At 37.7% G+C, this 14,452-nt stretch overlaps 1 protein-coding gene across 1 annotated transcript in view; it reads left to right on the forward strand.

Annotated features, from left to right (window-relative positions):
* Positions 1-809: 809 nt before the first annotated feature.
* Positions 810-14,452, forward strand: part of XPO4 (exportin 4) — a 41,374-nt gene continuing 27,731 nt past the window's right edge. The window contains exons 1-6 of the mRNA XM_009700465.1: positions 810-920; positions 1,533-1,557; positions 2,479-2,483; positions 3,780-3,896; positions 4,681-4,834; positions 13,665-13,777. Of these exons, the coding sequence (XP_009698767.1) occupies positions 810-920; positions 1,533-1,557; positions 2,479-2,483; positions 3,780-3,896; positions 4,681-4,834; positions 13,665-13,777 (525 nt within the window). The remainder of the gene's footprint in view (positions 921-1,532; positions 1,558-2,478; positions 2,484-3,779; positions 3,897-4,680; positions 4,835-13,664; positions 13,778-14,452) is intronic.

A 14,452-nucleotide genomic window follows, 5' to 3' on the forward strand; every position in this document is an offset into this window, starting at 1 on the left:
TATGTGTAAGAGACAGTAATTCTATTTTTCAGACCACAACTGTATTGGTTTATCTGAAATTATCTTGGTTTTCGGATTTTTTGAAATCTTTCTTCTAATAGCCTGCATTTGTGTTGAGGTACTTAGTGTCTTCATACCAAACATACATGTAAATTAAAGAAATGTATTTCAAAATATTAGTAGTTCAGTAAAGTTACTTTTCATAAAGTGAAATTTTACTTTTAGTAAAGATTACTTAAGCTTTCTTCCAGACTTTCTGAAGTGTTTCTGGCTGTCTGTTCAGAAGAGTTCCATAGATGGCAGGGCACATGTTCTTTTAAGCTAACTAGTTTGTTGCTATTAATATGAAAATGGCAATCTCACTGCCATGCACAACAATCTATATAAATTCCTGAAGTCTTATGGCAGGTTTGGGAAGCAGTGGTGGTTTTGTGTGCAGCTCTGTGCAAATGCCTGACATTGCAAGGACAGGTTACAGGTCTCGATCTGTTCCTCTGCCCTTGTCTGTAAGCTAAACTCCTGGGGGTTGGCACCTGCCTTCTAGGAAACCAATCTCAAGCAATCTCCTCTCAGCCTGTTGTTGCAGTAAATTTTAAATTACTGGCCAATATCTTATCTGTGGTCTTCTCCTGCTATGGTGACCTGGATATACAGCAACAGTTCCTCATGGATGCCAGGGATAAGCGCAAAATGCAGATAATGACCGGAGGGCATGGATGTGCCTGTAACGCACACAGCGCCCTTGGGATGCTGAGGGAACGGGGCAGGATTTGTAGCCCAGGTATTGAAATAATACCAAGGTGAAGGAGATGGTGGGACGCTGGGAATTCAGTGGGAGGGAGGAGAGCGGAGGGCTGCAGTGTGCCCTGGTGTCCGCTGTGAGCGAGGCCGGTGGAGGGAATAAGGCGTGTAAATCTCTAGTAACATCACACTTCTCCTTTCATGCTCGAAGTAGGTATTGATGTCAGAACTACCTGAAACAGCTCTTACTGAAATCAGGGGGACAAGCTCAAGCAGCTTGAGCTGCTTTATCAGGCTCTTAGCAGATTCAGTCATCCTAGCTTGCATCCATTGCTCTTTATGTCTTTGAAGAGATTTCTTTACCATCAATCATAAAATTTAAGCTTCCTTTTAAATTTCTCCTTGAAATCAGGAGAAAAGCACAGAAAAAAAATTCAGAACATGCTTTTATCATGCAATAGCTCATTACTATCCAAACAGAAAGGATAAATTATTATATATCGTATAAACAAACTAGAGAAAATGGAAGGAGAAAATATCTATTATTTCAGCTAATATTAATTATTTGTAATCACAGTGGGAACAAATGGGCATTTTTCCTATTGCTCTTTACCTGTTATTCGAACTTAGTGATTTATTTTCCAGTAATTGGCAGCCAGCTGGAAGTGATGGGTAGTCTGCATCGCTGTCCTGCTTGTCCTGCGGTGGTCTGGGTGGTGGCGTGGTGTGAAGATCTTTGCATGATGAAGCAGCAGTAGCTTAGCTTTAGCCAGGCTGTTGTACTGCTGTAGTCGTTAATACTACATGGTAATCACAGTAGGTTATAGAGCATCAAACTGTACAGATTTGTAACTGCAACTAATTATCTCCTTACGTTATGGTTTTTCTGAGCTGAAAAGTATCACTGTGTCAGTAATTCAAGCATCAAATAAAAACCTGCATTTAAAAGTACTTAGAGAGTCTTGTGAGACTTCTGCATCCCCTGGCACTTAATGAAATTGGGCAGTGTTCTCTGGCAACTTAGTGTTATCCCTTTAAAAACATGTATTCTTATCTGAAGCATTGTTCTAAAGCCAGGATTTGGGGTTTGTGGTGGGTGTGTTTGTTTTTTTAGTTTGGATATTTTTTTTCACCCAGATGAATTCTTTTCATATGGAACTTCTAATGTTGGATTTAAAACTCAGCCTACATAAATTCTTTTATATTGGATCAAATCTGGATTTCCTCTAAATAAAAAAATATTTGTTGTGTAAATAGCTTACACAGAAATTTGGAAATAACATACTGAAATGTTAGAAATATTTCTAATTAGCTCAAAGTCTAGTGTAGAACTGACAAAATTGCACTTTCACTGGAGTAGTTTAAAGTGTGATGCTGTTTTTCACTGGCTAGACATCACTTTTATCAGACAGGACATGTGATAGTGGCGATTGTAGATGAGAAATAGTTCACTTGAAATAAGTAGTTATTGCTTTAAAATGGGAAAGCTTGGATTTAGCAACTGATCAACAATATGCTGGTCCACTGTACAGCTTTATTATATAGTAGAAGAGAAAGCCCATATATTATCACGAAGCCGTTATGTTTGATCTGTCTGGGACTTATTTAGCAAGGAAGAATGTTAATTTAGTGTATACTGGGTAAGATAACTAGTTGTCTGGAGGGTCAAGGTACTGACTTCAGAGGCATTTCTGAACAAAGATGTTGCAGTTGGTGGGTGGATGGCACTGGTCTCAGCTGTTGTGTGAGCTTGCATAAATAGTATCATCTCCACTTTAATCTTTCGGGTGTTCAGAGGTAGTGTGCATATTTCTGTTTAACCCCTGGACACTTGCTGGCATGCATGACCCTTTAACAATTCCTATCCCTCTGTCCATCCCTGGCACCTTGGCTCCAAACAGTCTGGGAGGATGGCCAGTAGTTTTGAAGTTTTTTGTTAAGAACATCTCTTTAACAAAAAGTGTTTTCAGTTCCTTGGTGTACAGTTTCTGTTGTGCTTGGTGCAGTAGTGTATGGCACACTGCTGAAGTACTGCTTGCATCTCCACTATACAATATTTACTCCCCTTTGTGTGTAATTATCAGTTAAAAAAAATATTAAAACTGGTGATGATGGTTACTGGACTTTGGCATCAGGAAAAAAAGCTTTTTTTGCATTTCAAAAAACAGCACAAAGGCTGGAGCAGTGTGTTTCATAAAGGAAAGTTAGCTTTTAAGTTATATTTTAGGATAAGCGTTTGGTTTACCTTACCTTAAATTCTGAGAATGAAAAAGATACTTAAACCTTCAGTCTTCATGGATCTGTCTCTAAAATTAACGTGCCTTTTTCTCACCAATTTTTATATTGCTTCAGAGCTATTGTTCTAGTAGAATAGTTTCAAAGGTTATTTCTGAGACTTGTGGATGTTGTGCTTCGGAGGGAAGTATCAAAAAGCTTTAAAGCATGAGAGCTTTCTGCATATTCCTCTCCTTTTTTTTTTTGGGTGGGGGCAGAGGAAAAAGATGTAGTAGATGGTGTATTGCAGGTGTCGTTTTTGACTAGCTTTTATCACTTTCGGTGGTATAAATTTAATCATGATCAAATACCAACACGGTAAGTGTAGCAAAGGCAAAGAAGGGCCAAAACAAACTTCAGAGTGACCTGAGCTATTAGGTCGATAGAAATAAGTGGAAGCTGAATCTTCCCTGAAACTAGCACCTGTAAAGCCTTGTGCACAGGGAGAGAAAGTACACAGCAGGGCGGGGAAATGGATGGCAATAAGTTTGTTTCCATTTTGTAGTGATGATCGCACAGGTGCTAGCTTTTATAGTGCTCAAATACTTGCATTTCTTTTGTAAGGATGGAGCCTTGATGATTCCAGAGATGGTTCACCCAAGGATCTATACTCCTGAAAGTTTGACTTGTTCTGGTTTGTGTTAGAAAAAATTGAAGTAATAATCATAGAAAAATGCTAATAAAAAAAATTCAAGGACAATGTAGGTGGTCTTACGTTATTGGACGTCTTTTAGTTATATTATTCCCCCTTATTTTTTTTATAGCAAACTTTGGCCTGTTCCATTTTAACGGCGTTGTTGAGCGAGTTCTCAAGTTCAAGTAAAACCAGCAACATTGGACTAAGCATGGAGTTCCATGGTAACTGTAAACGTATATTTCAGGTAAACTAGTTCTATATCAATATATGCTACCTATCTTTCTGAAATTTAAGCATTGAGAAGCCGAAGTACTCTCTTGTGCCAGGTGCATTCAGGTACAGTGTGTGCCTAGCAGCATTTAATAGGACAATGTTATATTATAAATGCAGGTACGGGCTACTTCAGGGAAGTTGATAATGTATTTTTTAAAAACTTGTATCAAAAAGTTGCAATCCCTTTTTGCCCATTTTGTGAATGTAGAGCTACAGATCTTTGTGGTTGGACTCTTTAATTCCTTGGCTACCAATTGCAAACAAAACGAATACTCTGTGGAACAATGATAGTCTTAAATATAGCTTTGGTTTAAAGCCAAGGAGAGCTATGTATTTAAAAATATTATTGCAGATGGTGTAGTCTGGTTGTCTCAGATGTATTGTTTGGCCAGGCAGAAATGTTTTTGTGAAGGCATTGCTTTAAACTGACTATTGCGGAACAACTTTACAACTTTTTTTCATGCCAAAGACCAACCCTCTCCTCCACCAGTTGTTAAAAACATACTGTTAAGTTTTTCTTTTAATGAATAACATTTATGAGAAGATTAATTTTTTTACTTGTTCTTTACAAACAGAATCTATTAATTTTGGCAAAGGGGAGAGTCTGACAACTTCAGAATATTTTCTGTATTTTAATGAATAACAGGGTGAAAACAGAAAATTCTTCTCTCTTCAGAAAAGTATTTCTTTTTAATCAATGTTTTAATTAATGACTAAGAGACTCTGTTAATACATTGTGTTCCTCCTGACTATAGGAGGACGATCTGCGGCAGATCTTCATGCTCACAGTAGAGGTACTTCAGGAATTCAGCAGACGTGAAAACCTCAATGCTCAGATGTCTTCAGTGTTTCAGCGTTATCTTGCACTAGCCAACCAGGTCTTAAGCTGGAACTTCCTTCCTCCAAATTATATCCTTTTAACATCAGGCCCTTTATTTCAGCTGACTTGGGTCATTTCTACCGGGTGATAAGTAAAGTCTTTGCAAGGAGAGAAAAATGTAAAACTTATGAGCCTTATGTTTAGTCCTTGATTTATGTTTTCTTCTGTTCGTGCTCTTAGTCACCCCTGTGCTTCCTAACAGATGCTTACTTACAGAAGCTGCTGTTGCTCTTCATTAAAGTTTTAAAGTATTTTATATAAAAAGCAAAACCAGTTCAGCAGGGAAGCCCCCAGTTAGGGGTTGATGGTCTATCTGGTTGGTGGCGGGGAGAGGAAAAGTGTAAGACACTGCTTTAGTGCAGAACCAAATGGTGAAGAGGTCTAACCTCTGTTGAACTTTTATGTTGAGATCTGATCTGTCCTGCTTTCCTCCCTCAGAGAAGAGGAGGGGGCAGGTAAATGCCCCATCATCTAGGAATATGCATGTTTAACCAATTCCGCATAAAAGAGCATGGTCACATACTAGAACATGTAGTAGGTTCTCTTTGGTCTGAAGAAAAAGTATTTGCTAGCTGAGAGGAGAAATGGCCTCTCCTTTGTTCACAGGTGCCATTGCTTCCATTTTGACACCTTTGTGATGGGTTCTGATTATGAAAGTCCAGAGAAAGGTGGAGATGGAAAGTAGAGGAGGAACTATGGGAATCGGAAAGAGAAAGAGTCTCAGTGAGGGAGAGAAGAAAAAAGATACAAAAATGCTGAGCCCAAAAAACGGGCTAGAAGAATACTGTAGAAATCAATCACATTCTGTATGTAATAGAGAGTTAAGACAGTAAAACATTACAGTCCGTCTTTTAATAGCTAGACCATCTTTAAGATGCTCAGCAGACTTTCCAAGAGCTACGTTTTTAAGCTGGTTTATAAACTCTTTCTTAAAACCTTTTGAAATTGCTACTAAGTTATACTGCAGGAATCTTGATGGTGCCTTCAAATCCACTGTAAGGGATTTTATTTGCTTTCCTGCTTTGACAGTCAGAAGGTGATATCTGTGTGTTTCTGTTGTCTTTGATGCTGTTCATTATGCAGAAGGCAGCAAAAGTGAAATTTATTTGAAACTTGGATATGCCTTGGTTCACATTCGTAAAGCAGAATACCAGTTATATGGTCTTTATGAAGGTGCCTTGGATTAAAAGTAAATATCCCACTCCTATTAATCACTGAAGTGATTTGACAGGGGTCCTGAGAGGAATTTAGTGCATGTGCCTACAAGACAGACTGGAGTCAAATTGTTGCATCTTATAAAAGTTTTTGGAAGAGGATTTGGCTTTTGTAAGAAATCAAATAATGTGTGAACACTTGTTTGTTTTTTTTTTTTTTGAAACTGTAATCTTAAATAGAAAGGAAATGCTCTTGTGTTGTGCAGTGGTGGTTTCCTCTGAATTTTAGTCTTGCTTTGTGCAAACCTCTATGTAGTCCTCAATACTGATCTTGCTACAGTTTGAAAGTGAAGGCTGTAGTGCTTCATGAGCGCTTTATCCTAGGCTAGGTTTGCAGTGGTAGAGCTAGATACATGCAAGCAAGATGTGGAGCCTTGGGAGCTTTCATTTATACCTCTATGTAATATGAAGTGATTTAGTTTATATGTGCTAGTAAATAAGTGTTAATTGAAATAGCTAAGCAAGCCATACTGCTGCTTAAGGTTAACAGTGTTTACTGCTACTTGGCCTACTTTAGGTGCCACTGCTGTTAAACAAATTCCAACCACTTCTGGAGATTGGATGGACCTTTAGTGTGAACCACCACAAATGCTCTTACATGGCTCTATTTAAAATCTTTTTATAACTTCTACTCCACTTGATACCATCTTTTTGTTTTCTACCATTGGACATTTTATTTTGCTATAAGAATTACAGCACCAGCTTGGGTCTCCCTCTTCTATGTAGCAACTTGTTCTCACAGAATTTGGAAGAGCTTTAATCAGCCTTGACAAATATGGGTCTTAACTGACAAAGATTCAATAACTGTTGGAGTTTACAGCACCGTGTTGATTGTATTGTGGCATAAATCTCTCTTCTTTAAGAAGACTGGTTTAAAAGTAACTGTTGATTGTTAGCCATAGGCAGTGAAACTTAACTTGGCTGCAGTTTCTAAATAGATAGCACATTGCATAAGAACGTAAGAATTGCCATGTTGATTGATCAGTTGGTATCCTTTTGGTATCCTCTTTACAAATCTTGACGGTACATATGCCAAAGCAATGGGCGTAAATTTAATACTCGAAGCATGGAGTAAAATGATCCATTGTATCCACAGCTATATCTTTTTTCCTTTAGTTGGTATTTCCCCTGGCAAGATAGTCTTGATTCTCAGTATTCCCTGCAGCATAACAGCAATCTGCAGTATTTGTATATATTCCTAAGCAAGATTCTTGTATCTTCAAAAAAAAGGAAGTAGCATAAGTATGCATTAACTCTACAGTGAGCATTGCCAACAGGCACAGTATTTAAATCACCAAGTTGTGAGAATTGCATCAAAACATATCACTTCTCAAGAGTTCTTGTGCTGTTATAGGATAGCTTAGTATGTGTTGCACTGTTAAATGCAGTCTTGGACAGTGCTGGCACTGATCATAACAGAAGACTTGTGGTAAGTCTGGATTGTCTATTGCTGGCATGAAAGGTGCATTCTGGAATAGCCACCTCATTGGAGCAATGAAATGAGAGGCTGGGACCTACCTACTTTCAAGTTGGAACTCAGTATTTGTCAAGTGTCTTGGGATGTAGTGCCTGCAATAGGAGCAGCAGGGCATGATGACCTCGGAGGCCTCCTTTCAGTCTGTGCAGTTCCTTCCATTTAATTTTCTAACTCACAGAAAATCACCTATGGTTGTTTTCATCTGCCACCTCAAGGTATTAGTTCACTTGGTGTTTGCAGATGCTTCAGAGGTTTTTGGCAGTACTGTTGGAAACGACAATAACAGGATTCCTATTTTGCACTAAGAATGTATGGCAGTCTGTCGTGGCATGTTGGCTTCAGTAGAATTTCTTTTTTCAGTACTGTTACAGCACTGTTAAATATTGTTTACTTGAATGGAACTAGTTTTAACGACATCTTTTCTTAAATGAATGTTTTGACTAATTAAGGAAGTGTTAGGTAATCAGTACTAAGAGGTACAGCCCTCTCCTTTACAGGAGTGCCTTCAAAGATCTCACTCCTAGGACATTTGAGTGTCCAAAGTCTCCAGTTAAGGAGCTGAATGTTGCTGGACCTTATTGCACCTTGACATGGGCACGTATGCCCTGTGGAGTCAGGATGTAATTATAACTTACATTCTTTTACCTCCAGAGACGTTTCTCACTTCTTGACTTTGGGATTTGTCTGTTCTTGGCAGCCACATGCTGAAGGACTTTGGATGAATGTCTTCAAATGCAGAAGTTCTTAAACAGAACATAAGATTTTTGTACAGCTGTCTCCCATCTACAACAAGGTGTCTATTGTCTGTCATTAAGAGCTGTCATGGAACTACTTATCCCTTATTCATGAACATATGGATTATAGTACATGAATAAAGAAGAACTTGAGGTTTAGTTCTTGTTTTGGACTTCGTGCCTCTACTTGCTTGGAGGCAAGCTGGCAGATTTTCAAGTGAATGTAGAATAGGGGATTGGATTTAAAATACAGGTTACGTAAACCTAATGGGATGCAGTCCACTAATGTGCATCATTGCTGTTCCATTGAAATTAATGGTGTGATGGCAATTGTATGAACTGACTGAAGCTTTTGTCTGATCTGAACGCCTTTTTTTTTTTTTTTTTAAAGAAAGTGTGTGCGTTCCTCAGCCACACAGTTAAACGAACAATGCTCTTCATATCTCTGTTTTGAAAATGTCTTTTAAACCTCAAGCCAGAATGAGACACCTTTCTGGGAGATCCTGTGAACCATGTAGTTCTGCAGACTTTCGAGATTTGAACTTGGACCAGCCCAGATTGGTAGCATCTGTTATGCGTAATGGAAGTGCATGAAAAACACACAGAATGCTCCAGAAAACTTGAGGTCTGTTTTGAGGAATGATTCAAGTTGGCATTGCTGCTGAAAAAGCATCCTGCCCTAGCCCCTCCCATGCAAATGATACTGAGCAGGGAACCACCTGACTGAAAACTCTTTTTAGCAGGTTGAGGTCCCCAGTTTGGTTTGTTGCACAGCTACAGAATGATTGAATCTGTACGGAGGAGCGACCACACAGATTTCCTTCAGCAGCAGGGCTGCTTTCCTTAGGCATTGTGTTTGTTAACAGCCTGGGATTATCCTGAATTTACTGCAGGAGTCTGTCTTTATCTGAAAGATGAAGGTTTGGGATACTATCCTGGCTATTGTTTGGGATATAAAGAAAAATTCCATGTTACTAAAATAGCTGTATTTAAGAGAGTGCAAGAGAGAGATGCGTTTTACTTTTATCAGACTTATCACTTTTAGGTGAAAACTGACTTGGCTTTGAAATCCCTGATGTTTAGAAATTATTTCTGGAGTACTATGTGTTTTCTTGACAATCCTTTCTAGCAACTTTTTAAGACAAAATTGAGCAAAACCAAGAAGATTGATAGATCCTCTGAATTTGGTCATAATTGCACTAAACATGTTTGTATTGATATTGAATTTTTTAACAATCATTCATCATTTGGGTTTTCCTAAATGAATTCTGAAATCAGTTTGCAATGTAAGAGCATCTTAAAAGTATTAATATCAGAAGAGGAAAAGCGAAAATGACCTTTTTATGAAGGGGAACTGATAAAATATATAGATTTTTCTTCTGCTGCTCTCTTGCCTCAGTGGTTTTAAGTTTCCAGTTTTGCAGTGATTTGTCATCAGCTTCCTAGATGGCAGCCAGTATATAGTGACAAGGTACGACTCTTGAGCTGTGTCTGCATGGCAGTTGCTTCTGCATAGGTGCTTTAAGTGTAAGCTAGGCTTAAAGTGATTAGCTTGCATACTATTAGCTGTATAACCATAGCAGCAGAATGTAGCAGGAGCTGCAGAATCCACTTGGGTGGTCAACCTGAGGCTTGGTACTGCATGGCTACACTGCTGGCGGCTCCAGAATTGGCCTATTTTAAAATTAGCTTGAGTCTTCCTACACTTCCTATGCCTGTTGCTGCAATCTGAGTCAAGTGTCTCCAACACAAAGTAGTTGTTTCGTTCTCCTGACAGTTAAGAACACTTGTGTTTAATAGTTAAATATTTCAGCATATATTCATCTTCTCCTGAATGCTGGATATGTTTGCCGAGAGTGTAAGTTATATGAAGATTTGTGAAGCATTTCTCCATAGGGGGCAGCAAGCCTCTGCCTCAGTTTTAGACAGTTGCTTCTAGACTCATCCATGTGCTTGGCTGACTAGCTCACAAGCCAGAGGAGGTCTTAAAAATCCAAATAAAATCAGTATGTTAACATTCTGACACTGGATGGCAGATTTCCAAGCAGTTACCTTTCTGATGCAGTTTTTAATTTGTAAAATGTAAGTCTAAGACTGACACAAAGCTCTCCAGAATTGTCCCAAACAACAAAGGTAAAGTGATTAAAATAACTTTTAAGAAAGATACTGGGGCCTTAGAAATGGAGGGAAGAATCCTGGAGTGCTGAGTTGTTCTTCATTCCTGTGGACAAATTTGTGAATTGAGGTCTGGCAGAAGAAATCTCAGTTTTGATTTTTTTTGAGTTCCTAATTTACTAATTTGTGGAAGGGCAAGCCTTGCCTCTTTTAGGAAAAAGACCGTGGGATCCATTCTTAGCTGCTGGAATTTGTGGGAAGTCCTGAAGTGAAACATCATAATCCCTTGTGGCTGCCTTAGGATATTAAATATTCTGATACTCATCTTCACCTATCAGTCCCTTCCTGGGACAGAGGCAAAGAGTGGGAGGAAAACTACACATTTGTTTATCTTTTATTTTCTTTTTTTAATATGTTCTTCCAAGAAGCATATAAAACTTTGAATTTTTTTTCCAAATTACAATTTTAAAATTAAAAATTTATAACTTAAAAAAGATTACTCTTATTTCTCCAGCTCATGAAACAAAACCAAGCATAGAGCTAATGTCTACATAGATAAATTTAGGCAAAGATAAAAGAAAATCTGTCTTAAACATTGTGGTCTTCTCCTCTTCCTCTCTAGGCACTAGTTAATGAGCATATGAGTCTTATCATACACGAAGGCATCTAGTTATATTCTTATGCTTTTCGGTAGAGCTTGGTACATGTTATTGGATAATCTGTTCCGGTTCAAGCAGAAGTTCCTAGTCTCTGTAGGAATTGGTGTAGTAAGTCTTGTGAACTGGGTGAAGCATTGCCGTGCTTCTGGTACCTGTTTCATAGCTTGGATTTCTGTGTCATTCAAAGTGAACTGTCATGAGAGTTACTCATTCTTCAGGAGAGTTGGGAATGTTACAAACATTTGTATTTATTACCAGAAGTGGTAATTATGGTTTTTAATTTAAACAAACAAACTAAAAAAAATCCCCAAACTCTCCAGGATGTCATAATAGACTCATCTTTGCTTATCATAAGTCTATGTTATAGCTTGAGTGCTTACAAAAAAGTGTTGTGCTAGTTCTGTACTTTTTGTTTCCTTGTAAGTATTGAAAAGTAAATTAATTTTTGATGAAGACTGTATTTGTCCTGCGTACACCCATATACTAGGTAATTTGGTGCCATTTTCTTCAGGTTTGGCATAACTGGGCTGCTGCTAATAAGGCTGAACCACAGCACAGAATAAGTTGAGGTGTTTCATGGCATCAAGCAACTCCACAGCCAACTTACGCTAATGTTTGCGTACATGTAGTACGTGATGGAAAATGGGTGTAAAATCTCCGTGATAGGTGCAGGCATAATTTGTATTGTTTAGTGAACAGATATTTTACCCACAAATCTGCTATTGTCAGATGTGTCATCAGTCCATTAGCATGAGAAACAGTACTAAAAATAACAGGATAGGGCTGCTAAATACTAAGGCTTGTTAAAATAGTGACAGCAAACTAGCCCTTCTTTCATTCCACGTGAAAAGTGCTATGTACCTGATCCCCTCTGTACACTTAACCTACTGAAGAGCAAATTGATTTTCAGAGATTGATAAAGTACCTGTGATCATCTTCTGATATTGATGTGTTTCCAAGCCAATCGTTTATTGGAGGGTTACAGCAAAAGACATCCTTGTCAATAAACAATTTTAAAATACTGTTTTTTCTAAAACATTCCAAATGAAAAGGAAAAAAAGCATTGCTTAATTTACTAGATAAAATTAGTTTTAATTTGTAATATTACTCCTGATAAAGGATGCTTGCATGTGATAATTTCATGCCTTTTTTTTTCTTTTTCATCTGGGAGAACTGAAGCATTTTTGATCATTTAAATTAAATCTGTATTTCAGATGGAAGTGAAATAGACAATTCTATGATTTTTAGTTTTTCCCCATCTGAAATAATGCAGATCTGATATGATTCAACACACATTGATAGTTTTGAAAATGGTGAAACTGGTTTTGTTTTGCTCTAATGTGAAAATCCTTGATTGTTCTTATGCATTGTAATGTGCTGACAGCAGTTCTGGACACGTACCACCAGTGAAGGTCCACTTGGTACTGTGCCGTGGAAAAAGTTGCTTTTTTGGAATGTGGTTCTGCACTGTGTTACTAGGAATTTCTCGTTTTGGCAGAACTGAGAAGACAAGTGTAAACAAACTAAAACTGTGCATCCTACCTTGTGCCACAATTCTTCGTATTAAGCTAGATGTTTGCTTTATATATGGATCTCTTAAGCAAAACCCATCAAAAGGTAAGGGGTCTGCTTTCTTGAATGATGCCGTTGTGAAATTTATTTTCTTCTAGACATATAAGTACTTTTTTATAGTACCTGATGACTTACAGTCAAAAGTTAATGCAGTTCATTCCCAATGAGTAAATTACATGCAGCTGAGCATGCTGTTACTTATTCTGATGGTTGGGTTAGGAAGGGATCAGAGAGGATAATGAAGGGTTTAAAAAAGACAAACGAAAACATAAGTTGCGGAGTTAAAGCAGTTTTACTACTGCTTGGTTTGGGGCGTGTCACAGAAGGAAGCACTTTCAAAAATCTTAGATAAACAATCTTTTGCATGATCAGACTGACAAAGAATGTTACCTGCTTGTTTAAATGTTTTTGCTCATCTCTGTTTTTTCTGTACTAGAGCATTTGCAGGGTTTTGTAGGTTAAGTTATGCCAAAACACATGGTAAGAACTGCATGCAGCAAAATTGTGACTTCAGTGTGTGCATTTTTTCACGTGCGTCTCTTACAAATGTGTTTAATATGACAATGCCTTGTGGTGCCTTATGCTTTTGTTCTTCACAGTGTGATTAAAAAATGTAGATTAATGCAGGGCTAACATATCTGCATTCTGTGATGCATATTTGGCTATTTAGAAAAATAGGAGATAGATTTCAATGAGCTATCTTTAGCTATCATAAAGCCTTTTTAAAAGCTGCCAGGAAAATTTTTTAGAAAATGATTTCCTATTTTGCATAAATTTTAACACCTGTTAATTGCGGTTGCTTTTTTCCCTTCTCGCTGTGTCACATTAGACACCCTGGTTATCAAAGTGATCGTATCACTATGGTATGTCTCATAATTATGATCAAACTGTTATCTAACATTCCTGGAGCATTCTTTTTTTCAATACTTAATACCTTTTATTCCTTGGCCTCATGCATGAATTATGCTGTGTATGTGAAGAGGCTTAAAGTTTGTTTCCATTACATTCTTTCTGAATGGATCCTGTTGTATCTAGGATTTTTTTAAAGCCAAGTAGGAATGTTATTGTTGACCTTGACACCAGATAACTGGGCAGACATTATATAGCTATGTTTGAATCCTCACAAAATGTGATGCTAAAGCCAACAGAATCCTGGCGCGAGACCCTCCTGGACAGCAGAGTTATGGAGCTTTTCTTTACAGTAAGTTTCTTTCTTCAACTTTCATAGTCCAGACCACAGGGAAAGCAGCTCCTTCCTGTTCTAAAACTGTATTGTTGGACTCTTCCTTTTGCATCAGGTAGGACTGATTCTGTTAACTTCAGCTTCCTTATCAAAGCAAACCGAAGTATTGTATTTTCCTGGGTTGCCAAATAGGTATTTTGCCTGTAAATTGCTTTAAATTGATGACCATTAACAAAAGAAAAAGGTGTATAGTTATCTAAACTTTTATACATTTAATACTTCTGGACACATACTCATCAAACGAAACAAAGCATGATGAGCAGTGGCAGAGTATATCTTTCAGATAAGGTGTAACGGCTCTCAAAAAAAAAGATCAAATGAACAGTACGTGTTTGCTGATCTTAAAGCATTTGCTCAACGAACAGCTGAAAATAAGTAATGTAGTTGCAGTTTTCTGGCCAGTTTCAGCACACAGAATTCTGCATCTCTTTCCTCAGCACAAAGTAAATCCAGACAAGTTGAAATAGATTAAGTTATGAGGGATGGGAGAAGGAAATGTAATACTTGATTTCATAACTTAAAAAACCCATTATAATAAAACTGGATAAAACTAGTTATGTTTTCTTTCTACAACTGTTGGGAGAAGTTTGTAGTTGCTGTTCAGCTAGGAGTTACTGCAGCAGCAAGATAATA

This window comes from Cariama cristata, unplaced genomic scaffold, assembly GCF_000690535.1.
Source record: "Cariama cristata isolate BGI_N322 unplaced genomic scaffold, ASM69053v1 scaffold3750, whole genome shotgun sequence".
NCBI classification, from domain to species: Eukaryota; Metazoa; Chordata; class Aves; order Cariamiformes; family Cariamidae; genus Cariama; species Cariama cristata.